The sequence below is a fragment of the Diceros bicornis genome, chromosome 25, assembly GCF_020826845.1.
Source record: "Diceros bicornis minor isolate mBicDic1 chromosome 25, mDicBic1.mat.cur, whole genome shotgun sequence".
NCBI classification, from domain to species: Eukaryota; Metazoa; Chordata; class Mammalia; order Perissodactyla; family Rhinocerotidae; genus Diceros; species Diceros bicornis.
This window is the reverse complement of record NC_080764.1, coordinates 26786344-26813889: the sequence shown is the minus strand read 5'-3', so window position 1 is coordinate 26813889 and position 27546 is coordinate 26786344. Positions and strand designations below refer to the sequence as shown.

Below are 27546 nucleotides of genomic sequence, written 5' to 3'. Positions count from 1 at the left end.
ACTTGAATAAGTGAAATAATAATTCTGTCAGGGATGACTAAAAGTGGTGCCCCACCTTGTGCTAATAGGATAAACAATTTGCGGTTCACCTGCCATCTTTGAAATTATGAGATTCTTGATCTGTATTTGATGAGGAGTCCCATTATTTAAAATTTCTGCGTATGGTGAAATTTTAGTAATAACGTTTATGTTGCACTATTTCAGATTCACTTAAAATATGATCCTACTTGTCTTTGTTTCTATAAATGACATAACCAAACATCTTCAAGGACCTGGTACTCTTAGAAAAACTAAGGGGAGGCTGTATAGTATTGCAGAATAAAGGTTGGTTTGAGAATCAGAACACTTAAGTTCTAATCTTGGATGCCCTTTGGGCTATTGAGAACCGTTGAGTGTCTGATTATACCTTCCTTTAAAATCTTTCAGGCTAAAATTTTATGAAGCAGAATATTGAAGGTTTGACTTCCATTTTTATCTCTCTGTTGAGAGACATACTTAAATTATTTTTTAAGAAAACTTTTGACTCTGCCAGCCATTCCCCTGATGTGTCTCCAGGTGGAAATGGGATAGCCTTCTTTCTCTTTAGGCATCTATCCTTGTTAGAGCCTTCTACTCGTAGGATGTCAGTTCTTCCCCCAGCATAAGTCTGTATTTAATGAGTACAAGTTACTTGCATTGCCAGAATCTTCCAGGGATTATGATGTCATATTATTTCCATTCAAAAATTGTTAGAAGGTGCCTATGAGACATGGTATTACCTGGGAATGGCTTGAGAAATGTCTGTTTCTCCAAATACTCTAAAATTGCTCCCTAACGAGGCTGGATAAGCAGGAGAGAGTGTTAGGGACTGCTTTGTATTTGCCCTTTATAGAATTCTTCCACTGACAGATGTTTTAATATGATGCCATCAGCCTTTATTGTGCTTCCTCTGAGGATATTATTGAACTTAGTGTTCATTATGTTGCTTTATGAGCACTCTGAAGAGATGCTCTTTTGTGTGGTCTCAGTATCAAGAATAATTGTGCTTTTCCTGAGTAGTTAATGTGTTTTATTTCGGAAACATTACGCGCTATGCAAATAACCTAGCTTTTTCTTTATATTGGCTACTAGAGGGCTTAAAATCAAATCTGTGGTTTTGTATTCGCCTTATTTCAGGTTCTATTTTATGTTCTTTCCATGTTTTAATTTTTGCTAATTTACTTTGAATGTCTCTTATTTGTGTATTTTAGATATACTTGTAGGCTATATCATAAATCACTTCTGAAATAAGTCACATAGTATAGTCATGAGCAATTCACTGCCCTCATTTTCCTCTTCTATAAAGTGAGAGAATTCTAAATGATAGTTAATGATAACTGCAGTAAAGATTGTTATGATTATTCATAGTTTTAGATAATAACTTGGACATAGTACATTATAATTTTCAAAGGTTATCCAAGATTTCATCTGGTTCTTCATTTTGTATATGAGGAAACTGAGGCTTGGTGCATTTAGCCATTTGTCCAAGTCACAGCTAATAAGTGGTAAAGGGTAGACTTCAGCTCTGATATTTTGATTTTTTTATCTAATGATCTTGTTGAATCCTTTAACTATCTTGTCTTAATATTTTGTGGACAATATAAAAGCCATCTTTATCATGTTTGTAGATGAGATAGAGCTGAGGGTGATGAGATAATACTTTGGTTGAAAAAAAATCAAGATTTCCAGAGATCAAGAAAACTGAGACAATAGGCTAATGTTAATAAGCCAAAATGTAATAAACATATATAAAGTTAATACAGGTGATAGGATCCTAAGGATATTGACTGCTAGTACAATGTGAACTAAAAAGCAAGAAGTCTTAACTTTTCAATAGCAGTAGGATTTTTAGAATCAGCAGTACTGGCTTATACTAATTATACCTTATTTGGACTATTAATATATAAGTCAGTTCTACTCCTAACTTAACAGGAACATTGACAAATTTAAGGTTGGTGAATATGGGTGAAAGTGTTAAGAACCACGTCATTTAAAGTGGTTTCTCATCCTAGAGAGGGAGGAATCAGTAGAAATGAAAAGTAAATTTTTTTGACTGCAAAGAATAAAGCCAAAACTAATGTAGAGAGAGAGAGATTAGTGTAGGAAGAGCTTTCTAACAGTTAACAGCTCTCCCCAGATGGATAGATGTCAGCTTGGGAGATAGTGACTGCCTCCATTGTCAGGAGCTCAGTGCCATCTGTCACGGGTGTTAGGGGGGTTCCTAGATTGATTGTGAAGCTAAGTTAGATGACTTCTGGGATCTTTTTCGATTTTAAATTCTAATATTCCCTCTTAGGAGGAACCTAAAACAGTGTTTCCCAAGTTACACTTTACATAATGTTAATTATGTAAAGAGAGAAAACCAGTTGGTGCACATGAGATATTAAGTGTTTGGATTAGAGGAGGGAACCAAAAAATGGTTCCATAGATAAATAATTTGATTCAATAAATGGTCATGTTTTTATTTATGTGTGTCCTTTTTTCCCCCACTGCAAAACAAAAAAAGCAAAATGTGTGTTAAAATTTAAGACAAAAATCCGTAACATCAGAGCAGTTATAATCAAAAGGAAACCACATACTTCAATTCAATAGTTGATAAATGCTACAGGTATACGTTGAAAGTCGTTATTGCATAAATTAACTCTCATGCAACTTCCTGGCATTCCTTGGAACAGTGTTCATTGCTGCAGTTCTTCATGTGATAAGAATGTATAACTAGTTCTTGTGTATTTAAAACAAATTTTAGAAGACAAATCTCTAGATATTTTTTAAAAGCATCTTGGAACACTGGTGTCTTTTAGAATATAGTTTGGGAAACAATGTCCTTAAAATGTGTGCTAAGTACTGTAACTTTTTTCAACTATCTGGAAATTTATATATGGCTAACTAAAGTCTTAGCGCTGGGTGTGTAGACTCTTTAACTTTTATACTTAATATACCCTTAAAATAAGTTTTTTACTTATTTTGTCAATACATAATAGCTTTATATTTTTACTTTATTGCTATAGGATTTCTTTCTTATTTTCTTGTTGCTTATTTGATTTTTATTTGTGAAAGCCAGCCGCTATATGCTATTCCATTTCCGGTATACTAAGTGAAGACAAAAATATTAGAAGCGTGCTTTCTGCCAGGGCATAGACTGTCTAAATAGATAATGGAGTTCTGAGGAGTTGAATATTTCTGTTCCCTGTGTGCGAGAGAGGAGGTGGCCAGCATGGCGAAATATCTTCTGTTTTTAACTGTAAGGCGACAGCAAGGAGGTTCCTTAAAATCAGGACATATAACAACCATTAGAAACTGAGAAAACTGTAATGATAACTGCTTAATTTTATTGTTAACTGCAGAAGTTAATGCTTTATTTGTATCTCGCAGCAAAAGTTCAAACAGACCCTCCCTCAGTTCCAATATGTGACCTGTATCCTAACGGTGTATTTCCCAAAGGACAAGAATGCGAGTACCCACCCACACAAGATGGGTAAGGATCATAAAATAACTTCCAGTTTAACTTTTGAAAGTTGTAGCATAGCAATAAAGCAGATTTTATTTTTCTTGGAACTTTGCTCCACTATCTTAATAAAAACTTGTGAATTTGTTGCAGAGAAAATACAGTAGAAGCCCTCTTATCCAAAATGATTGGGACCAGTATTAGTTTGCTTAATCAAAAAATTATGTTAAAGTAGGGATCACAAAAAAAAAAAAAAATCTTTATTGATAAAAGTTGACTTAAACATATGTTTTTCATCATTCTTGGTATTTGAGCATGGATTTGCTTTGGACTCTACTTTTTTACCCATAAGCTATATCCATAATGCATTGTCTATGAGTCTGTTCCATTTTGAGTTTCTGTGAAGAGCAAGAACTAAGTAATTTGAGGGCTGTTGCCTATTATCTTGACATTTTTTTCCTGAAACCATTTACAGTTCTTATCTGTACTTAATTTGACAGAAGTCTTTTTGGTGACTTGCCTTTATTGAGGTTTTTGTGAGTAGTCAGTTTAGTTTTCATAGAAATAATTCTTTTTATATAATATTTAATTAAATTAATTACAGTAACAAGTACAGATGACCTAACACAAGTTTGGGAACAAATCACCTGACTCTTGGAAGTATTCTGGAAAGATACATTTCAGCTGGTCAGCATACACTCCTAGTGGCATTATGCACACTGGTTAAGAGCTTGGCAGCTGGGACCAAACTGTCCGCATTTGAATCCCAGCTCTAACACTTATTAGCTTTGTGACTTTGGCAAGTAATTTATCATGTCTGTGCTTTCATTTCATCATCCATAAAATGGGCACTTCATAGGGTTTTTGTGAGGAATAACAACATATATAAAGCACTTAGAAGCGTACCAGACACATGGTAAGCATTTAGTGTTAGCTGCTGTTATTATTATTCAGAATTGGAACCTGTCAGCCGCTCTTATTCAGGATACAGTGGGTATTGGTTAGTATATTTTACCGAGGGACTCAAGAGCATTGGTTAATCCAGTGGTTGCAATAGTTGGTTAAGACAGCTTCTACTGTAGCATTGTTTCATTGACCTGTAAAGACACCATTGTTTTTCTTTAAACTTAGAAAAGAACATGATGTTGTTAAACTTAGAAAAGAACATGATGTTGTTATATTTTCACTCCTTCCCTCGTTCCCAGTACTCTTAGGGAATAAGGCTGTAAAGTTCTGAAATTTTATGGCACGGGCACCTTCTCTTTGAATTTGAATTCATCAGTCACTATCCTTAAAGTATCTATTTTTAAAATGTCACAGACACGTAATTTTACATTAATTTCATAAATTCTCATAGTACATATGATGTGATCACATTTATTTTTAAATATAATCTTTTTAATTTTTTTTTTCTGTTTGTTCCCTCTTCCTTCCCTTCCTTCCAGACCCATGTAACCACCTAGCAGGTAGCCTTCCATATTTTTCTATGCTCATATATGTGTACATCTATGTCTGTTTATGTAAGGGGAGTGTTTTGGTCATTGTTTGTTTTACAGAAATGGAATCATAGGCACACTTTCCTCCACCTTGCTTTTCGCATTCAGGACTACCTCTTGGAAGTCCCTCCACGTCAATCAGAATAGCTATGTTATTCTTTGGAATGGCTTCATAATGTTCCTTGGTGTGAATATACCACAATTTATTCCACCGTTTTTTAATTGATGAGCGTTGACTTTGTCTCCAATAATTTTTGCCATTATAAACCATTTTGCAGTAAACATCTCTCTTTCTAAGTATATACATATATATGTATTTATGTATACATATATGTGTGTGTGTATATATATAGGCATATATATCTCTCTCTCCTTATGTGCTTGCGGTTTTATTATGTAATAATTTTCTAGGAGTGAGATTGCTGAATCAAAGAATATGTTAATACTTTAGTTTATGATTCCCAGACTGCTAGTGATTTTGAGCATCTTTTTATTGGTTTTGTTCTTTTGCTCTTCCAGAAGTTTTAAAATTTGAAATACAGTACACGTTCATATTTTATGCTTAGGGTTCTTAGTAGTCTCTTAGATTTTCTCAAACTCTTATTTTGTGTATTATTGCATCTTTAATTGGTCTGGAAGTTTTTGTGTAGGGTTGGGAGCGTTAATTTTATTTTCTTTCAAATGGTTAACCAGTTCTGCTGGAATTGTTTATTAAGTAATTCATCCTACTGAATTGAATGACCACCTTTGCCATATACTATATTCTCATATATAATGCAACCAATTTCTGTATTATTTATTCCACTGATCGAATTGTGTTGTCCTGTGCTAATACTGTTTCGATTTGATATCAGCAACTTTATAATGTATTTTGATAATTTAATAAGGCAAGTCTGTCTTCTCTCCCACACACACCCCAAACATGGTTCTATTTTATACTTTTCTTAGCTATTTTCAGTCATATATGCACATAGCCACAGAGAAATGCCCTTGTTAGAATTCTCAACTGAATTGCAGTATATTTATGTATTTGTTTCAGAACATTGACAGTTGTGTCACATTGTCTTATTCATTGTCATGGTATATTTTCCCACTTCTTCTGATTTTTTTTTCAGGTAGGTCCTGTCCCTTTCCTGTTAAATTTATTCTTAAGTGTTTTATGGTTTTGTTACTGATGTGAACAAGATATTTTTATTCCTATTTCCATTTCTATATGCTTATTGTTAAAGTGCAGGAAAGCCATTGATTGTTAATATTTTTAACACTGTGAAAATGGTGGAATACTTGAAGTAATGTTTAATATAAGAAAAATACTGAAATTTTGTAAATCTTAACAACTACCTTTCCCTTCTTACTATCATTTTCTGTTGCAAATTAAACATATAGGTAGAATAACTTCTGTTTTTGAAACAATGGATGAAGATATAATTATATGTTATAATATCTCTTGGGTAATATTTTTCTTAAATACTGAAAGCAATGTTGTATTCCATCCTGGAGAAATATAAAAGAAATTAGGATACTCTGGTTATGATTGCTTTTTAATAAATCTCAATATTTTTTGACATTCATATAACCAGTTTTGACTGCAAATAGATCAGAATCAATATTCTTATAGATTTGGTAAAGTATTAAATATAGTTTTGTATCTTGCCTTCATTGTTATTTTAATAAACTTATTGAAAATTGCATGAATTATCACAAAGAACTTGCCTAACTACCACCCAGGTTGAGTGCATTATTTTATTTTAACTTTTTATTTTGGAATAATTCTATACTTAACAGAAATCATTCCATACTGTGAGACTAGTACAGAGAATTCCCGCATACCTTTCACTCAGATTCTCTTGTAACATTTGGCTGCATTTGTTTTATCATTCTCTCTCTCAATGGAATATGATGATTTATACATATTATGTATAATATTCAAGTAACATTCCATTTTCTCCTTGGAAGATAGATAGAAAGCAAATGTGGAAAATGTTATATTGGTGAATATGTATATATATTTTTTCTGAACTACTTGAGAATAGGTTGTGCATTTTTGGATGGAATACTACTAGATAAGTAGATACTCTGTCCTTTTCAGGGTTGTCACATCTGGTGGCACATGAAGTTAATTTTTATCACTTAGATAAGGTATTACCCAGTTTTCTCTAGTGTATCATTACTATATTTTCCTTTTATAATTAGGAATTTGTGGGAAATTACTTTGAGAATATGTAAATGTCTCATTGCTTATGAACATCCTCCTCACGTGTAGCGTCCATTGGTGATCTTTGTCTGAATCAGTTTTTACTATGATGGTTATTGCCATTTTAAAAAAATTAACATTCTATGTGCATTTCCTGTGTCATTAAAAATTTTTGAAACCAAATTTTTAATGGTTATAATGCTATTCTATTTTGTGTCTAGCATAATTTTATTAGCTATTTCCCTGATTTATTGAATGTTTATACTGTTTTCAATTTTTTACCATTAGAAAAAATTCTATGATTAACATCTTAGTATGTCGATTGGATCTGATTTTTCTGTTATTCTGGATCTCTAGAAGAATGAAGAATTATTTTGCAATTCTTGATACCTGTTTCTACATTTAGTAGGCAGTTTCTTGGGACAGTTGTCAATTTTACAAGCAATACATATTCATTATAAAACAGGAAATACAGATAAACAAAAATAAGAAAATAAAAATCTCCTTAATTCTGCCAGTGAATTAAAACCACTGTTAACATGTTGGTATTTCTTCCTCTAAAGCCTCTGTATAAGTGTGTTATAAATACCTGGGAATGTTTTTCAAGTTGGAACTATACTGCAAACAGCTTTCTGACACCTTTTTAAATTCGTTTTCACGTTAGTAAAGAAACCAGCAATATTTCTAATGACTGAATAATTGTGCGCATCTGTGTGCATACCATAATTTATTTGTCCATTCCTCTCTTATTGGACATACAGTTTATTTCTGGTTGTTTACTATTAGAAACAATGCTGGGGTAAATATATTTATGTTATTTTCAACTTTCATAATGAAAAATTCCAAACAGGAAAGGTTGAAAAATAGCTTAATGAACTTAGTACCTAGATTGAACAGTTCTTAACATTTTGCCATATAGGCTTTGTCTCTGTATGTGTATGTGTTTTTCTTCTATTGTTGATTTCTTTTTTTTCCACTGGGCCATTTAAAAATGTCTCATTTATTTTGAGTTATCACTTCTAAAAACTTCAGTCATCTCCCAAAAATTAGATATTCTCCAAATTATCACATCTAAGTAAATTAACAGTAATTTCCCAATATCATGTAAATACTTAGTTCTTGTTTTTTGTTTGTTTTGTGAGGAAGATCAGCCCTGAGCTAACATCCATGCAAACCCTCCTCATTTTGCTGAGGAAGACTGGCTCTGAGCTAACATCTGTTGCCAATCCTCCTCCTTTCGCCCCCCCCCCCCCCAAAGCCCAGGTAGATAGTTGTATGTCATAGTTGCACATCCTTCTAGTTTGCTGTATGTGGGACGCGGCCTCAGCATGGCCAGAGAAGTGGTGCGTTGGTGTGCGCCCGGCATCCGAACCCGGGCCGCTGGTAGCAGAGCGCGCACACTTAACCGCTAAGCCACGGGGCCGGCCCAGTACTTAGTTCGTATTTAGAATTTTTTTCTCCTTGTCCCTGGAACATCTTTTTAGCAACTTTTTTCCCTCCAAACCAGGATCCAGTCAAGATTCGTACATTGCATATGGTTAGAATCCCCACCTTCTCGTCCATTACATTGACTTTTTGAAGAGACCAGTTTGGAAAGTTTCATATTCTGGGATTTTTCCAGTTGTTTCCTTGTGGTGTCATTAAACTTTTTTCTCTGTTCCTGTATTTTCTGTAAACTGGAATTAGTTGTAAAGGCTTATATTAGATTTAGAGTAAACATTTTTGACAGATATATCATAAGGTGATACTGTGTACTTCATATTGTATCGTAATCTATTGCATCAGATGTAATGTCAGATTCTGTTAGTTTTATTCTGTTTTATCACATGGTTAATATGGCAGCCAGCTGTTTCTGTTTTAAAGGTACTTTGTTCTTTTTATCAGTTATTTCGTTGGGGACTGCAAAATGGTGAATTTTTGTCATTCCTTCTACATTTCTTAGCTGACATTATTCTGTAAGAAGAATTTTCCTTTTTATCAGCAGGGCATCAATTATAGTTTCTTATAGGCAGAGTTAAAACATGCTTTATTTTTCCCTTTAAGTCCCAGTTTTCAGAGGAAGGAATTGGTGTCATAACTGCATGCATTCTTAATTGTTTCTGGATTAAAGACATGCATTTTTAAATGGTGCTTGTAAATGTGTCATAGAATGCTTTAAAAATAGAAATATGGGGCCGGCCCCGTGGCTTAGTGGTTAAGTGTGCGAGCTCGGCTACTGGCTGCCCAGGTTCGGATCCCGGGCGCACACCGACGCACCGCTTCTCTGGCCATGCTGAGACGGCGTCCCACATACAGCAACTAGAAGGATGTGCACCTATGACATACAGCTATCTACTGGGGCCTTGGGGAGAAAAAGGGAAAAAGAGGAGGATTGGCAATAGATGTTAGCTCAGAGCCAGTCTTCCTCAGTGAAAAGAGGAGGATTGGCATGGATGTTAGCTCAGGGCTGATCTTCCTCACAAAAAAAAAAGAAGAAGAAGTAAAAATAGAAATATAATTATCTTTTAAGTTATCCGTGCATGAGTTCAGACATGTTTATGGCTTTGAAATTAATAATCAGATACCTTTGTATCTTTTGGTTTTACTTATATTTTTCTGCTCTTTAACACATTCACTGGTAAAAATGATGAAATATTGAAAAGACTCAGAAATATCAGAGAGGTGTGAAGAATTTACATACCTTGTAAACATTTCCTATAAAGATTCTGTTTCAAGCAGTTGTTTTGGTGGTTATGTTTTACAGACATATTTTAAAAAGCATTTCTATTCTGCCTTTGTCAGTTGGATTTATTAATTGCCTTTTGGAATACTTCTTATGAGCTCAGAATTTTTTTAATCTTATTTATATTTTTGTTAAATAGACTAAACATCAAAAGATAAAATTTAGGAAAAGGGAGAGTCTCTTTCATAATATTCTTTGTCTTTCATTTGGGCCTGGATTTATAATTATAGACCCTGGCAGTAGGTTTCTTGAATATTACTAATGACTTTCAATTTGAACTCAAGATGTAGCAAAAGAATTTCTTTAATCCAATTTCTGATTGATGGTGCTTTACCAGTGATGCAAAACATTCCATAATCTTTTGAAGAGTCCACTGCTTCTAATAGTCAGCCATGCAGCCTTTGGAAGAGTGAGATATATTCATGTGAGATCTGCTGATTTCAGTATTTGGGATTTTTATTGTATCCTAATTCTAAAATGTAGTCAAATACTATTTGAAATTTAATTATACTTAAGTTTTAACTTATTAAGAAGTGGATTTGAAGAATCTGAGGGTTGGATTGTGGAGAAAAAATGGGAATTGATAATGACCAATTCCACTTTCATAGACCTCCACGCATGATATCCATCAGTTCCCCTGTGGACATAGTCTTTCATTTTATGACTCTAGAGTAAATGTTTGCTGATATTTTTACTTTCCACAAAATCTTTGGCTTTTGGGAGGGGGTGCTTTTAACCTTTACTGCCAGGTATGGCTGTATAATGTGCCAGAATTATGGCCCATTTAAGAGATGAAGAATTGTGGTGTATTTTATTTAAAAATTGATCTGAGAATATAGCCACTACTGTAACGCCTAAACATGATTTATTCTTAGAACATTGGGGTTCTTGGTTCCCAGGAAAGATTTTTGGATTTGTGGGAGAGAAAGGGCTAGAGTTAAAACTAGAGGTCAGGAGATTGTAGCTTGTCTGTCCCAGCATGGAGTGAGCAGCTATAAGTGTATTGCAGCTTAAAACAGGTTGAGCCACATCTTGAGAATATACTTTTTAAAGGATTTTATCCTCTTACCTTCTAGTCTGAGGGTGTTTGTTTGAATACTTTGATTAGAAGTTGCCTCTTGAGTTTTCACTGTTCCTATAAAAGTAATTCATATGCATTTAAGTACTTATGGAGTTTAAAACTGACCTTCAGCTGATGGTACTGTTGTATTTCAGTTATCTGATGTCGGTAGATAGATCCAAAATATATTTCCAAACAGAAAACAAGACAGAGAAGTCTCTGTGATGCTTAAGTACCCAAAAGGCCAGATAGTAAACATTTTAGGCCTTGAGTGTTGCTCAGTTCTGCAGTTGTAGCAGGAAAGTAGCTACAGACAGTATGTAAATGAATCGGCATAGCTATGTTGCAGTAAAATTTTATTTACAAAACAGGTGTCATGATGGATTTGCCTGCAAGCCATAGTTTGCCAGCCAGTAGCTTTCAAGCAAACAGGAGTAACTCCTTGAATTTTTTTTTCTTTTTTTGGGGGGTGAGGAAGATTAGCCCTGGGCTAACATCTGTTGCCAGTCCTCCTCTTTTTGCTGAGGAAGATTGGTCCTGGGCTGACATTTGTGCCCATCTTCCTCTACTTTATATGTGGGACGCCTGCCACAGCATGGCTTGATAAGCAGTATGTAGGTCTGTGCCTGGGATCCAAACCTGTGAACCCTGGGCTGCCAAAGTGGAGTGGACAAACTTAACCACTACACCACCGGACGGGCCCCAAAGGCATGACTTTTATACTAATTATAATTTATACCTCAGTGATCACTGAGTGGTGAACCGTGTATTCAGTATTGCTTAAGGATGTATGAAAGTTATAACAACTTTTAAAAAGGTTTTCATTTGAAACAGTTACTGGTTTTGAAATGTACTGCTTAAAGGGAGTCATTGGATCTCCTCGTTCCTAGATACTGAATATAAAAATCTGTTTATTACTCCTGGCCGTTTTAAAATGTGAGCCATATCCTTCAAGGAAGATTACCTTTAATATATAGACAATTAGAAACATCTTGTAAAAGCACATAATATTTTATGTTTTGAGGAAGGAAGATGCAGATTTCCAGGTCAAGTCTTTGGATTGGTACCTGCCCTATTTGTGAAGTTAAATGCTAATTTTGAGGTGCTCTTTTGTAGTCTCATAAAGTATATATTACCTCGAGTGGAAGGCTAATTTTTTTCTCCCACCTGCTTGGTTTCTGGGACTCTTTTTCTAATTCTCTCCTTTCATGTTATTTTGTGGGTTCAGGGTATTAGTTCCTCTGACTGTGAATAAAATCTCACTTGAGGATTCTTTTTATGAGAGTCTTAAAAAAGGTTTAACTTGATTTGGCTTGATCGTAAGTGTGTAGCTACTTGTATTTCTGAAACTTTGCTGACATTTAATAAAAGAAACTGCATATGTAGTATTTTTGTCTAAAATGTCTTAAATTACTCAGTATATTTTTCTCTCTCTCAGCTTTTATGCTTATTCTGCTATAAATGACTAATACTATGCTATGCATACTATAAAGGCGAACAGCTGCTTGGAGAACTACAAGTGAAGAAAAGAAAGCATTAGATCAAGCTAGTGAAGAGATTTGGAATGATTTTCGAGAAGCTGCAGAAGCACATCGACAAGTTAGAAAATACGTTATGAGCTGGATCAAGCCTGGGATGACAATGATAGAAATCTGGTAAAAGGAATATGTTTTTGTAAGAACATGTTAAAAGAATTTTTTTTTAGAGCTAACTCTCCAGTTACAATGTTTGGCTTTCATTACTACTTTGCTAAAACTTGAAGTTTTCTAGAGATATCTTGTAAATTCTTCTAGTGTCTGTGTAATGAGGAAACCCATGAGAGGGCATTTGCACCTCAATCACTGTATTTTGTACTTATGTACACTCATATGTGCAAATGTGCACATTACTGATTCTTATTTTCTGTCTGGAAATCTATTATGTGGCTGTCTAACAATTCATATTAAATTAAAATTCTTGGATACAAAACATTTATAATGAAATTAAGAAACCAATAAAAGTAATTATTTCTCCAGTTTTCCCCTTGAGAAATAATTAGCTGTAAAAGACAACTTAATTCTATGATTCAGACAGTTTTCCAAATCTACGACATTGAGCCAATAAAATGTAATCAGCATTTAAATTAGTCAAAGTCAAGGATCTTAGTTCCTAGTAAACTAAGTTAAAAGTGGATCGTGTTGTTCTGTTTCTGCAGATTTCTAGTGGAATTAAATTCTTTGTTTTTAGAGATGAGCTACTATTTTCATAGCATCAGAGAACTGTTATTTATTCACATCCAGAAAGTGCTCAGATCTTTCCCAGGAAGTAATTTAAGAGTTTTAGTAAACTTTCTGGACTTGATGAACTGTAAGGTTTATAAGGGTAAGAATGTAAAAGAAAACAAATCCCCCCCCGCTTTTTTTTTTTCAGTGAAAAGTTGGAAGACTGTTCACGAAAGCTAATAAAAGAGAATGGATTAAATGCAGGCCTGGCATTTCCTACTGGGTGTTCTCTCAATAACTGTGCTGCCCATTATACTCCCAATGCTGGTGACACAACAGTATTACAGTATGATGACATCTGTAAGATAGACTTTGGAACACATATAAGTGGTGAGTTCTTAGAAATAATTCCCACCCCACCTTCCTCCTAAAAAAACTCTGATCTTGTTGCTGTTGGGTGGTGCTGCAGATCCTGAACTCCCAAATTTTCTTCTTGATGCCTCACTTTTCTGAGGGCTGTGTTCAGGCAGGTTTTGAGATTTACTTTAAAGCATTCTACTAAATGGAGTATAATGAAAACATTGGGTAATTGAGGTTTATTACCCTCTGTATCAAAGCATAAAAAACATAATCTTAACATTTCTTCATTCAAGTCATTGTTTCGGACATCATTTATTTGTATAACAGTAACAACCTTTTACTTAGAACCTTTAAGTTTACCAACCTTTATATACTTGTTAGCTTTTTTAAATTCTCCCGTAAATCCTATTGTGTAAGTGCCTTTTTATCTCACTCAACAGGAGAGAAAGCAAAACTTAGATTAAGTACTTACTGAGGTTTTACTAAATTGAAGAAGCTGGACTGGTGGTTAGCATCCTGTGGGCCTATACATTCTCTCTGCCTGCATTGCTTTTCCTTGGTTCCCCAGGCTTTTCTGACTTTGATTTGTTTCTGTTTATATTTTTGCATAACTGCATGGGTGAGTTCTGAATTGGTGCTGTCTTGAAGTAATATGTGCGAACTCTGGAATTAATCTTTTCATTCTGAAACCTTTATGTAACTTATTTATACTTTTTTCCCCTTTGATTATGAATGCTGTCTGGGTACTCAGAGTGCCGCCTTCATTTTTGAGCCCATCATTTTATTTTCCTGTTAACTAGCAAGGTTAATAGAGTTGATACAATAAAGTAGATAAATTGACTAGCTGATAAGTAAAAGAAAAATTTTCTCTTTCAGGTAGGATTATTGACTGTGCTTTTACTGTCACTTTTAATCCCAAATATGATACATTGTTGAAAGCTGTAAAAGATGCCACTAACACTGGAATAAAGGTATGTGAACTGTAACCACCATTTCATTCAACATATTTTGAGCACTTTATAGCCTATTTAAGATCTTTGGGTTATATAAGACTAGTCCACTGCCCTTGGTTTTAAGTGGGTAATTGCAATATAATGTACCAAAGGCTTTTATAGAGGAAGTTACAGCGTGCAAAGCAGTTTTTCTGATTGTCCCTTATTTTAAAATATTAAGTTAGGTTACTGTAAAATTCTGCACTTTGAATAACAAGGTGTACATTATTCTGTTTTTAGTGTGCTGGAATTGATGTCCGTCTATGTGATGTTGGTGAGGCCATCCAAGAAGTTATGGAATCCTATGAGGTTGAAATAGATGGGAAGACATATCAAGGTGTGTTCTTTAAAAATGTGTCTTATTTTGAAATGCGTATGACCTCTGCAGAATTAATTTTGCAAAATAGTGTTGAGTGCTTTCTTTGGGTCAGCTGCTTCATCTTTCTCTCTTGGGAATACAGAGGGAAAATGAGGGAAATGACTTTCTCATGGTAGGAGTACTGTGGTCACTAGCTGGGAACTGTTGCCAAGCTACTCTGGTAACTGATAAGACACCTGGGGATTTATCCAGGGTGGCCAAAGTGCAGACTAGGTTTTCTGTGACTAGTCAAATCAGAGCTAAGAGAGAAGCCAGAGGCCCTTTCCATTGATGACTCTCTATTTTTTTTTTTTTTTAGTTGAATTCAAAATTTAGAGGCCAGTTAATTCCTTGTGTGTCCTTCTTTTAGTCTTTATTCCCTTCCCTCCTAGTCTTCCCAGACACTGCGTTAGGTACACAGCCCTAGAGTCAACTGTGCTTCCTGGTCCTCTCTATTAGTCCAGCCTTCCTCTTAATTCCCAGGGTCTATCCGACCACTCTCCAGCCATCATCCTCCTTCTTAATCTGCTCATTGCTCTCTGTAACACCTATTCTAATAACTTTGTAACAGAATATTTCCTATGTTTTCTTTAACCAAATCCTGTCTCGCCTTTATAGTCCTTTTGAGTGGAGACTCTCATGCTTCCTTGCCCCTTAGTAAATTCACATCATTCAACATTCTTTGCATTCCCCTGTTGATACTTATAGACTGTTGTGTTTCTTCCAAGTGCAGTGCCTGTCCTTGTTGCTTTCTTGCAGGTTCCTAATTCTGTGAACATCCATACAAGTCAAAAACTCTTAAGGCTGCTCATACTTGAATGGGCGGTGTGTTATGGGATAATGAAGAAAACATACTTTGGGGTCAGGCAGGTCTGTCTTTGAGCTTAGACAAATCGTATAGCCTCTAAGAACCCAAGTGTCTTTGACTGTAATAGGATTAATGATACCGTGGGTTTTTTTTTTTTTTTTTGAGAAATGTAAATTTTATGACAGTGCCTGAAATTTATTAGTATTCAACAAATATTTGACATTTTCCACCCCCAGTTTTGGGTTTGGTGCCACGATAAATAATGCTTATTCAAGTCCCTCTCAAATCATCTTTTCCTTCTATTTTCTTTTGTGTCTACAACTTTGGTTGGCATGTGGTCTGCCTTTCGAGGTATATTAGGTGACAATTTGACTTAATGTTTAGTTACCACATAACAATTCCAGTCTGCAGTATTGGAATCCTTAATATCTACCTTCTTACCTCTTCCACTGAGCTAGTGCAACATTTTAGGTTCTATTATTTCAGCACTCTTTTTGATACCGGTTATTGTATTGAGCAGAGTTCCTAGTTGAAGGTGACAGAATTCATTTTTACTAGTTCAAGCAGAAAGAATATAGACATATCATGACATTGAGAAGATGAAGAAATGGACTGACCATAGGCTGAACTTTTAGAAGCAGTTCCCAAAAACCACGTAACAACTGGGCCATCAAGGGAGTGATTTTATTTACCTTGATCAGGAAGCTATAGAATTGGAAAGTTACCTTTACAGCTGTTGGTCCCAGAATTAGCCTGCCACTGTCACAATCTTTATAATATAAAAATGGATACCCTTTGCCCTGGTTTTTCTGTGTAACTTGATTATATGTTAGGTTGGTATGGCTGAGAAATCTTTTTATTTAAATATATTTTTGATCGGCCTGTGGGGTCAGTTTGCCCGATCTTGGAGAAATAGTAATGCTTGCTGAATTTTAAAATAAATTTAGGGCCGGTCTCATGGCTTAGCGGTTAAGTGCGTGCGCTCCACTGCTGGCGGTCCGGGTTCGGATCCCGGGTTCGAACCGACGCACCACTTCTCCGGCCATGCTGAGACCGCGTCCCACATACAGCAGCTAGAAGAATGTGCAACTATGACATACAACTGTCTACTGGGGCTTTGGGGGAAAAAAATAAATAAATAAAAAATTATAAAAAAAATAAATAAATTTAGCTTATCATTTATATAAGGAGGAGGATTTTTTTGAAGAGCTTATTGAGAATTTTATATTTCTGTACTACCCCCTAAATTTGTAGTATGCTGGTCATTATTTCATTGTTAAAGATTTGAAAAAACCTTAGTACCTAATCCTGCCCTAGAAGCAAGGTAGCTTGTACTGAGGATTCTAGTACTAGAGAGCTAGATTTTTTTAAACCTTTTTTTATTGTGGAATATAAATATACTAAAAATATACACAGCATAAAACTTCAACTAAATAATTGTGAAAGCTATATGACCTCACCGCTTGAGAGGTAGAATATTGCCAGCATTCCAGAAGCCCCCCAATTCTATATAACACTTCCCAATTACAGCAGCCTTCTTCTAATAAACCACTATCTTGAGTATTAAAGTATTTGCATTTGCTTTTCTTTATGTCTTTATCATCTAATTATGCACCTCTAAACAGTAATATAATTATGCTTAATTTTGATATATATATATGGAATTGCACAGTATGTATATAATTGTGCCTTCTCTTGCTCACTTTTTCTTTAGGTTTTATTTTGGTTGTTCAATGTATCCCTAGCTTTTTGTTTTTATTGTTGAGTAGTATTCCATTGTGTGGATATACCACAATTTGTTTATTCTATTGTTGATCTCAGGATGTTGGGGTTGTTTAGATTTTTCTTTCTTTCTTTCTTTCTTTCTTTTTTTTTTTTGTGAGGAAGATTAGCCCTGAGCTAACATCTGTTGCTAATCCTCTTCTTTTTGCTGAGGAAGATTGGCTCTGGGATAACATCTGTGCCCATCTTCCTCTACTTTATAGGGGACACTGCCACAGCCTGGCTTGATAAGCGGTGCGTTAGTCTGCTCCTGGGATCTGAACCTGCGAACCCCGGACTGCCGAAGTGGAGCATGCAAACTTAACTGCTACGCCACTGGGCCGGCCCCTAGATTTTCTTTTTTAATATTTGAAATGTTGATGTAATAATAAAATTTAAGGTTTCACAGTCCTATCATTTTGACATAGAATCCTCATTTTTACATTACTTTGTGGTCTATAACCATAAAAATATATTTTTCATATTTGTAATCATTATGTACATGGATGTTTTTATTGATTAACAAACCTCCTTGGATGACCCCCATTGTGTCCTCATCACATAGCTTATTCTTTTTCCACCATCTCCCCTTACTCCCTTCTCGTTTTTAATCAACAACATTGCAGTAAATAACTTTTCATATTCCACTAGGTTTCTGCTGTGTATTTAACTATCTTAATGTGAGGTTATTTAGTAGAGCCATATCTTGTTTTTAAATAAATGCTTAAACTTTGTGCCAAAAGGCCAGGAGATCTTTTTGTGCTTCTAGAGACCCTGAATAACTATTTTTTTCCTATTTGTTATGCCAGTGAAACCAATCCGTAATCTAAATGGACATTCAATTGGGCCATATAGAATACATGCTGGGAAAACAGTGCCCATTGTGAAAGGAGGAGAGGCAACAAGAATGGAGGTATGTATTCCATTAACACGGTTCTTTGTGAATTTTTTTCCCCCAGACTAAAGCTAGTGACAGTTGAGTGTGTTCAGCAAAATTAACTTGGCATCCATACTCACCCCGACAGGAATTGGGTCGTGTGAGTGTGCAAATTGTGTCTGGTTCAGACCAGGGCTCAATCAGCTGTGGAAGTTGGGTATGTCAAAGGATTGTTTATTCAACACTGAGTGAATATTTATTGAGCATCTCTTAGGTGCCATCTCTTTAGTAGGCATTGAGGATGTAGTAGTGAACAAGACAAAATTCCCTGCCCATGTAAAGCCTACGTTCTAATAGGAGGACACAGAAAGACCAAAAAGCGCTAAGGAGATAAAACTGGGAAAGGTGGATAAGGACTGCCAGAAGATATTTCATGTTGTTTCTTACATGAAGTAGAGAATACCTCAGCCTGAAGTTGAGAGAGGGTAATTTTGACTAGTTCTGAATTTTTCTTCTCTCCTTGACCCTTACATATTTTTTAGGAAGGAGAAGTGTATGCCATTGAAACCTTTGGTAGCACAGGAAAAGGTGTTGTTCATGATGATATGGAATGTTCACATTACATGAAAAATTTTGATGTTGGACATGTGCCAATAAGGTGAGAGTCTATTGTTTTTATATGACTATATAAAAACTATTATGAGTTTTTTCTTTCCAGTTAACAGCATTTTCAAAAAATGTGGCAAACATCTACAGTGGTACATTCATAGATGTACCGTTCTATAGCCTAACAGTAAGTTCTGTGGATTTCTATAATACATTAAAGAAGTTGGCCTGTTAAAAATTTTAATTGAGATGAAAATTATATAGGCAAGTATTCTCTTCAGATCCAGTTTCCAATAATTGTAATAATTTCAGAGATTATTATTTTGCTGGCATTTCTAGGCTTTTGTTCTTATTTTCCTATTGGTAAATTTTATTTATTTATTTACTTACTTCCTTTGGAGAAGATGGTTGAAGGATGGATTTACACCTACTTTATGTGCAGGTCTTTCAGCTTGATGCACAAGAAAGGAAATTCCCACAATAATACTGTTGATGAGTCTGTACTGGGAATTTAACACACACATGCACAGACACATAAACATCGTAAGATAGCCTTCAGCTGGTCTCCTATTCAGCTGCCATCTATAATTAGGTATCGGCTATTGTACGTTCTGGCTTTTGAATGTGTTGAAAGAGGCAACAAAAAATGTCTTTTGAACTTTAATTACTAAGTAAAGCCACAGCTATGGTTTGAGTTTTCCTTAATGGGGGAAATGAGCTGGTAACTTTTTAGTCAACTATTAATCTTGGATTTTCTCCTCTTAGGCTTCCACGAACAAAACACTTGTTAAATGTCATCAATGAAAACTTTGGCACCCTTGCCTTCTGCCGCAGATGGCTGGATCGCTTGGGAGAAAGTAAATACTTGATGGCTTTGAAGAATCTGTGTGACTTGGGCATTGTAGATCCATATCCACCATTATGTGACATTAAAGGATCATATACAGCACAGTTTGAACATACCATACTGTTGCGTCCAACGTGTAAAGAAGTTGTCAGCAGAGGAGATGACTATTAAACTTAGTCCAAAGCCACCACAACATCTTTTATTTTCTAAGCTTTGTTGAAATACATTATACCAGAATTAATTTGCAACATGTTGTCTGTTTAACAGTGGACCTATGTAATACTTAAGTTTAAAAAGGAAGGAATTTGATCAAAGGCATACCATCTAATGTAATTAACCAAGGAAAAAGCTTTCAGGACTTTGAAATGTTAACTGTTTTTCCCCTGTCTAGGAAATGCTTTAGAGCTCAAATTAGTTAGAAGTGACTTATACATTTTGTTTTGAACACCCAAGAGATGCTTTTCATATATTTATATTGCCATATTCTTAATTGAATGCTTTGAATGACTACATCCAGTTCTGCATCTATACCCTCTGGTATTGCTTTTTAACCTTCCTGGAATACATTTTCTAAAAAATAAAGACATTTTCAGATCTGAGAGCTACATTTCAATGTCTGTGGTTATAATTCTACACAGGAAATAGCCAAACTTAATGTAGGGAAATGTAAAGCCTTTTATCTGGATTATAGACTTCTACACTGAAACTTTTCTTCGACGTAGTGGCTAAAACAAGATCTGTATGTGAATAAAGTGGGAGGAGAATTTTCATAAATTAATACACAGCTTTAGGAATATTTTGCCTTTATTTTCTTTTTAGGACCATAGGTAGTCCTTGTCTTTCATTTTTTCCCTGACATTGGAAAGATCTACTAATTGAAACATGACTTATAGGAACATTGAAACCTTGATTTAGTAAAATCTTAACGTGTAATATCTTTGTCCAGTGGTAGTTTTTATCGAGAAATGTATTCAGCTTACTCAATAAACCAAAAGGGCATTTAAAACCACAAAAACAGGAAAACTTCTCATATTTGGATCTTGTTTTAGTTAGAAAAGTTAAATTGAATTAGGCTTTTTCATTAGAGAACCAATATTCTTTAACACCCTACCCCTCAACTGGCTTGGATTCATAACATTATGGGCGTTATTTCAGGAAGTGAGGTTACAGTGACGCTCATTATAGCAGCTAAGTGCATAAGTTGAATGTAAGATGCATATTTTGAACTGAGCCCCACTACCAGAACAAATTACTCAAATTCTGTGTTAATGATTTGTTGGGGATGTTCCAACATAATTTCAAAATTGTTATGTACCAAGGTAAAGCCTTAATTTGTATATGTTTTAGCACAATAAGATTTATTGCTTCTGGGATGCTGTTTAGTTTGTATTTTGTTGAACGTTTTCCTCATAGGAAGATAAACCTGACTTCTATACTTAGATCATTTATTATACATTAAAAAGCTGTTCTTGCAGCATTCGAGCTATAAATGAATGTTATCTTGTGGGATAAACAATCTAGTTTTTAGCTATATGAGCCATGTTTATTATGGTGCTAATGTTCAATAGCTACCTTTGAATAATTTCTCCATTTTATGTGATGATGTGCTAGTGGCAGAGCTCACCAGTTCATGCCCAGACATGTTATAGGGCTTGGGCCCTCCAGCTAGCTCTTTTGGGATTTTGAGTCCATACTTTTTTGATGTGCTTTGGTGGGAGGTATAAAATAAGTATCTGGATTTCTAAGCCCAAGAATTTTAGAATTGACCCTATGAGTGAAGAATTTTGGAGCTCTGTAAGACCTCTTTAGCAGTAGTGATCTCAAACCAGTTAGCTCCAAGCTCCCTTCCCAGGTAACTGTTGGGAGCAATGGCATCACTGCATGCCCCTGGAATGGCTGGAAAGGATATGATCTTGTAAATAGGAAAGCTGTTACTTAAGAAAAAAATTGTATTGTTTACCTATTAGCCATGTATCTCTTGAAATCATTTTGTCATGTGTACAATGATGTACCTTATTGGTAACAAATTATTAGTTTTTTTGTTTAACAATAGTGCCTTTAGTAAATTATTTTACAACCAAAACATGTTGTTTTTTTGTTAGATCAACTTAGCAGAATGTAGAAGTCCATGTTGAGATGTACAGTAAGAAATCTAAGTTTCTGTTCATTGTCTAGGTTTTAGTTTTGTTATTTTAATAGACTTATTTTAGATCGGTTTTAGGTTCATAGCAAAATTGAGCATAAAGTACAGAATTCTCATATACCCCTTGACCTCACACACACAGCAGATTTTAGTTGTAAAGGATTAAAAAGTAAAGGTCTGGGGCCAGCCTGGTGGCATAGTGGTTAAGTTTGAGTGCTCCACTCCAGCGGCCTGGGGTTTGCAGGTTGGGATCCTAGGTGTGGACCTGCACACTGCTCACCAAGCCACGCTGTGGCAGCATCCCACATACAAAATAGAGGAAGATGGGCACAGATGTTAGCTCAGGGCTAATCTTCCTCAGCAAAAAGAGGAGGATTGGCAATGGATGTTAGCTGAGGCCAATCTTCCTAATGCCCCCATAATACTAAAGGTCTAAGTTACTTTATTTCTTTCTCACGAATTTTTACATTGAATTAAGTATTGCAACAAGTATACCATTACAAACAACATAGCTTCCAGAGTTATTTTTAAAATAATCCCACTAAAATTAGGTGCTAAAATGTATAGCAGTTAACCTAAGTATAAAGTAATCCTTGAAATTAAAAAAAGCTAGACTCGGGTATCTTGACCACATAAATCTTTAATGAGGTATAATTACGTTAACAGTTGAGGTAACAACTTGCATAGGTGTTTAATAAATGAACAGTTTTAAACCTTAGCCATTTAATACTCAAGCTGTATTTTTGGCATAAATAATTTGTCTGTTCAGTGATAAATTCTCATTGCACTTCACAATCAGCTGCCTCAGATGACTTGTTCACTGAAATTTAAGGAGAATTTGCTAATAGAGGACCTTTTCAAGCTTACACTTATAGATGATCACTAGCAGACAAGAGCATTCTACAGGATATTACCTTTCAATAAAATTTCAACCTGCAAGCATACTTAAGAAAAAAGGGATAAATGGTCTTCCAGTGGTTAACACTGAGCTAAGATCTTACATAGCTGATCTGCAGAGGTTAGTGGATTCTCCTCTTTCTGAATAAAATTAAGTTAGCAGCATGGCATTTTAAAGATATCTAGTAAGATTATTAGGGAAGAGCAAAGAGTATTTCATACTATATTTTTAATAAAATGCAAGTTTAGATAATTTTTAATTAAAAAAAAAGGGCCCAGTGTTTGACTAAGAGGTTCTTAGTATTCACATAATCCTAGCAAGAGTAAGTAATCCAGGTTTTAGTTATTTAGAAAAATAAGATGCTGAACATGTTGCCCAGTTGCCAATTTTGAAATTATCTTATCTGCTCTATGCAATTTTCTTCAAGACTTATTTTTTTTCCTTTACTAAAAATTTCAAGATATGATATGGTACAAAGCTTTAAGAGCTCTAATGTTAAACATAAAACGAACTCATATCCAAGTTAAACTGTACTTGCATAATCATAATACACTATTTGCTAAATTCAAATTTTTGATATGACTACTTTATTAGAATCTAGACAAACCTGTTTGCTGCCAGACAAATCATCATTATAAGTCCCACCCAGCGTTGTTTTCATGTTCATATTTCTGAAGTCATTTAAACATACTATTTATAAAGCTGTCATTTTCATTTGCATACAGTTTGACTATGCCAAATAAAGAACAATTATTAAAACTATAAATTTTTGAAAAAATGAAGTTCCATTAACTGAAGTAATGTCTATTCTGACCCTGTAACACAAAGCCTCAGGAATATCAATGAGTATGACTGATTAATATTTAGGTGATACCTTGATATTTCACTTTGAATAGTAGTTTTAACTCCCTTCAAGGGGCAAAGGTGATTTCAATATACAAATATTTTTTTGGTAAGACTGCTAGTGAAGAAAATGTCTAATTTTCTATCTAATAAGAATTTGTATAGAAAATAGCTACAAAAGATAAGAATTGTATAAAATGATGCCACCTGAACTTCTTCAGTAGATTGCACAAATTCATGATCTGAGCCAATTAAGACATTAAAATATAAAAGAGGTAACACCAGTCTGAAGTAAACACTAAAAGTTTTAAAACTCCTAAGTACTTGAAAAAAGTTTAGTTACCAGCTGTCATTGATATGCACTTATTTCTGATAACTTTGTCTCTGTAAAAAGAGTTTTGTTGTAGTTAGATACAAAATGTAGAAACACAGTGTACACTGATTCATAAGTAAAAAATAAAAACAAGCTCAAAATTATAAATCAGCCCTTTAAAAAAAGTATATATACAGATCATAAGAACAAAGCCCCACTGTCTTTGGATCAGCTAAGGATTTCATTAGAAGAGGTATCAGCTTCTTCATTGGGATGTTGGCTACCAGACAGGAGTTCTGGAGGCAAGAGTTTAGAATGTCCATTCTCAGCAACTCGCTGGGTATAAAACAAGATGTAAGCTTGGGCCTTGCATACTTCATCCATGGTGCACACGCTTAGCTTGGAATCATTGCAGTGTACCCAAAACCCTAGAGTGAAGCACAGAAACATACATTAATGTTTATAAAGGAACTTGAGAAATTTCGAGCATAAATTATAACTTAAAAGCATTAGTTTCAGTGAGAGTTAAGCTTTTTTTGAAGGGAAAATAATCATCTAGCCAATTCATTTCTTTTAATGAGAAGTACTAGCTTGGGCAATATGTTACTCTGGAATTATCTACCTTTATCCTAGAAGTAATTTGAAGTTACAGAATGTTACTGATAAGTCGACATAACACTATCTTTAATTCCTGGTATAATCTTACCAGTTAATGCTTTTGCTACTAATCATACTATAAAGCAAATAGTGTACAACCAACTCTTGGTAGTTTAGTGTTAAATTAATTGCCTCTCTGGATTATCTGGGCTTTTTGTCCACACCTCTTTTCTATTTGTTTAGGGGGGTGGGGGCGATAGTATGAGGCAGGAGACTCAGTCTATTCAACAGTAGGTAGGGAAAGGGGAAATAAAAAGTGAACCTAAATCCAATGACTTTTGCTATCTATGATGACTATGCTAGAATAGGGCCCATGGAGGCAGTAAGTGAAAGTGAGTTTTATATGTTAAAATCTGAACTCAAAGTTTGTTCCAAGTATCTGTGATCCTACAGTTCATTACATGCTCTGTTCTTTAACAAAATTAACTGAATTAAACCAGTAAACAGAGAACCTGCTCTTGGAAATGTGCCTTTAAGAAAAGATAGCACTCTTTCTGACTTTTAAGTAACAAGACCATCCTCATTATCCTGTCCTATCCTTACAGCTCTTAAAAGTCAAAACTACTGCAATCCCACAGAAAATAAAATATCCCATTTTCTGCACAAACCCTCAGAATCAACAATACTGCAGAACCATTCTTCTTAAAAGAAAACAAGAGGACAAGTGGCTTTGCTTATTAAGATGATTTAGTGGCCACACCGCTCAAGCCTGAACTCCAAGTCTAATCCAAGATAAAATACTTTTTCCCGTCTATACCTCCTTCAGAATTATAGCAGTAGGCAGTGTAGTGTCCTGAGCCAAATCCTTTCCCATGGTGCATTACTACAGCAGACAGGTCATAGATAAAACATTCTGGTCTGAGGGATTTCAGGGACTCCCTGCAGCAATAGGGCTCCATGTTTAAGATTTCTTCAAAGCCAACATGAACACCAATCTTCTCTCGGTGGTTACGTCCTGACCACCTGTGAACAAACCAGGGTAAAATTATCAACAAAATCAAGGGAAAATAACCAGTTCAGACAGTCAGAATAATAGAAGGCCTCAGAGGGTATAGAATACAAAGTATCATCTATAAAACATAATGTAAATATAAAAGCCTTTCAATGCTGAAATTGGCTACAAATGGAGGAATTTAGGCTTATTTACCAAACAGGTCCAGTCAGATTTTAAAGTAAATATTTGCCTTCTATAGTTAGATGATAATATAGGAAGAAAATTAACTTTCAGAAAAGGAAATTATGGCATATGACATTTTCCCCCTCCTAACATCAATTCAAGGGTTTTCAATTCTTTATTGTCTTGTCATAGCATAAGGGGGGGTGTCCCAGAAGCTAGAATTTGTTCTTGGGAGACATATCTGGACTTTTCTTGGCCAGATGTGGAGAAAAAGCAGAACAAAATAGGCTACCTCTAATTCCTCAGAGCTCTTCAGACTAAGAAAAAATAGGAACTGTGACCCTTCCCTGTGTGTAAGTCAGCACAACAACTTAGTGACCAAACTCAAATAATGCCCCTGTACTGCCATTTTCTCAATCTGTTGGTCATGCTTCCCAGTACTGGATCTAAGCATGGCAAGCAATGTTTTTATCATACACATAGTATAAGCTGGTGCTATGGGGGAAAAATAATGTAATATATGGTAGTTCTTTCAAGAGATTATACTCCAATTTGGGGTGGTGTGGAGCAGAGACAACAGACAGACATGGATGAAAATATGATAGTATTAAAGTACTAAACCATGAGGTTAAGAAAAACAACACCAGGTAGAGAAGGGAGAAAGGAATATACACAGGTTTTATGAAGGAAAAAAATAAATGTAAAAATGTTTAGGGCCAGCCCGGTGGTGCAAGCGGTTGGGTGCGCGCGCTCCGCTGCGGTGGCCCGGGGTTCGCCGGTTCAGATCCCGGGCACGCACCGACACACCACTTGTCAAGCCATGCTGTGGCGGTGTCTCATATAAAGTGGAGGAAGATGGGCATGGATGTTAGCCCAGGGCCTGTCTTCCTCAGCAAATAGAGGAGGATTGGCAGATGTTAGCTCAGGGCCGATCTTCCTCAAAAAAAAAAAAAATGTTTATTAGTACAATGTAAAATGGCATGTAACTAAAGGTGAGACTTACAAATTATATTATCTGCTGGACTAGAAGTCATATCCCCATTCTTCTCCATAAATGCATAAACTATAACACTATATCCAAACTTGACAGTGGTTTACTTCTGAGGAGAGGGGAATGGAATAGGACTGGGAAGCACACACAGGGAGCTTCTAAATGTTCCATTTCTTATGCTTCTTCAGAGGTTCCTATGTGTCCCTTCCCATTCTCCCTTTTATCTTTTATATACCCTATATATTTTATACACTGGCAAACACAATAGTACTCTTTGAATAGATGAAGAAAAGGGAGAAAGATAAATGTGGTGGTAAAGGCAGTATAAACAAAGTCTCTGAATCAGAAATAAATAAGGCATGAACAGTCAAAAATATTTTGGGCAAGAGAAAGACAAACTGTATGATCTCACTCATATGTGGAATATAAACCAACACATGGACAGAGAAAACTGGACAGGGGCAGTGGGGGTGGGGGGTGGGGGGGGCACAAGGGGTGAAGGGAGTCATATATATGGTGATGGACAAACAAAAATGTACAACCCAAAATTTCACAATGTTAGAAACCATTAAAACATCAATAAAAAAAATAATAATCCACTGAGGACAAAAATATAAATGAAAACAGCAAAAAAAAAATATATATATATATTTTGGGCAGAAGATGGAAAGGAATAGAGTCAAATAGGTTTAAATTAAGGAGAGCTTCAAATGCCAGATTAAAGTAGGAATTTTGAAGAACAGGAGGTTCTTAAACAGTTTATAGTAGCCAATTAAGTAACAAAAATTTAAGTTCTTTCAATTCTATCTTTACAGAATCTCATACATGTTCTCACCTCT

The 27546-nt window shown here is 35.1% G+C and overlaps 2 protein-coding genes across 7 annotated transcripts in view; one reads left to right on the top strand and one right to left on the bottom strand.

Annotated features, from left to right (window-relative positions):
• METAP2 (methionyl aminopeptidase 2) overlaps positions 1–24011 on the top strand; it is a 32600-nt gene extending 8589 nt beyond the window's left edge. For 2 of the 3 annotated variants that reach the window (XM_058568635.1, XM_058568634.1), the window contains exons 4-11: positions 3391–3493; positions 12429–12590; positions 13345–13526; positions 14373–14467; positions 14729–14825; positions 18225–18328; positions 18835–18950; positions 19664–24011. In XM_058568635.1, the coding sequence (XP_058424618.1) occupies positions 3391–3493; positions 12429–12590; positions 13345–13526; positions 14373–14467; positions 14729–14825; positions 18225–18328; positions 18835–18950; positions 19664–19916 (1112 nt within the window). In that variant the 3' untranslated portion in view covers positions 19917–24011. Of the gene's footprint in view, positions 1–3390; positions 3494–12428; positions 12591–13344; positions 13527–14372; positions 14468–14728; positions 14826–18224; positions 18329–18440; positions 18582–18834; positions 18951–19663 lie in introns of those variants that run through there. The other variant, XM_058568636.1, reaches the window with a different exon arrangement.
• Positions 23026–27546, bottom strand: part of USP44 (ubiquitin specific peptidase 44) — a 28939-nt gene continuing 24418 nt past the window's right edge. For all 4 annotated transcript variants that reach the window (XM_058568630.1, XM_058568632.1, XM_058568631.1 and 1 more), the window contains exons 5-6: positions 25357–25562; positions 23026–24370 (exon numbers count right to left, since the gene is read on the bottom strand). In XM_058568630.1, coding sequence (XP_058424613.1) covers positions 24171–24370; positions 25357–25562 — 406 coding nt within the window. In that variant the 3' untranslated portion in view covers positions 23026–24170. The remainder of the gene's footprint in view (positions 24371–25356; positions 25563–27546) is intronic.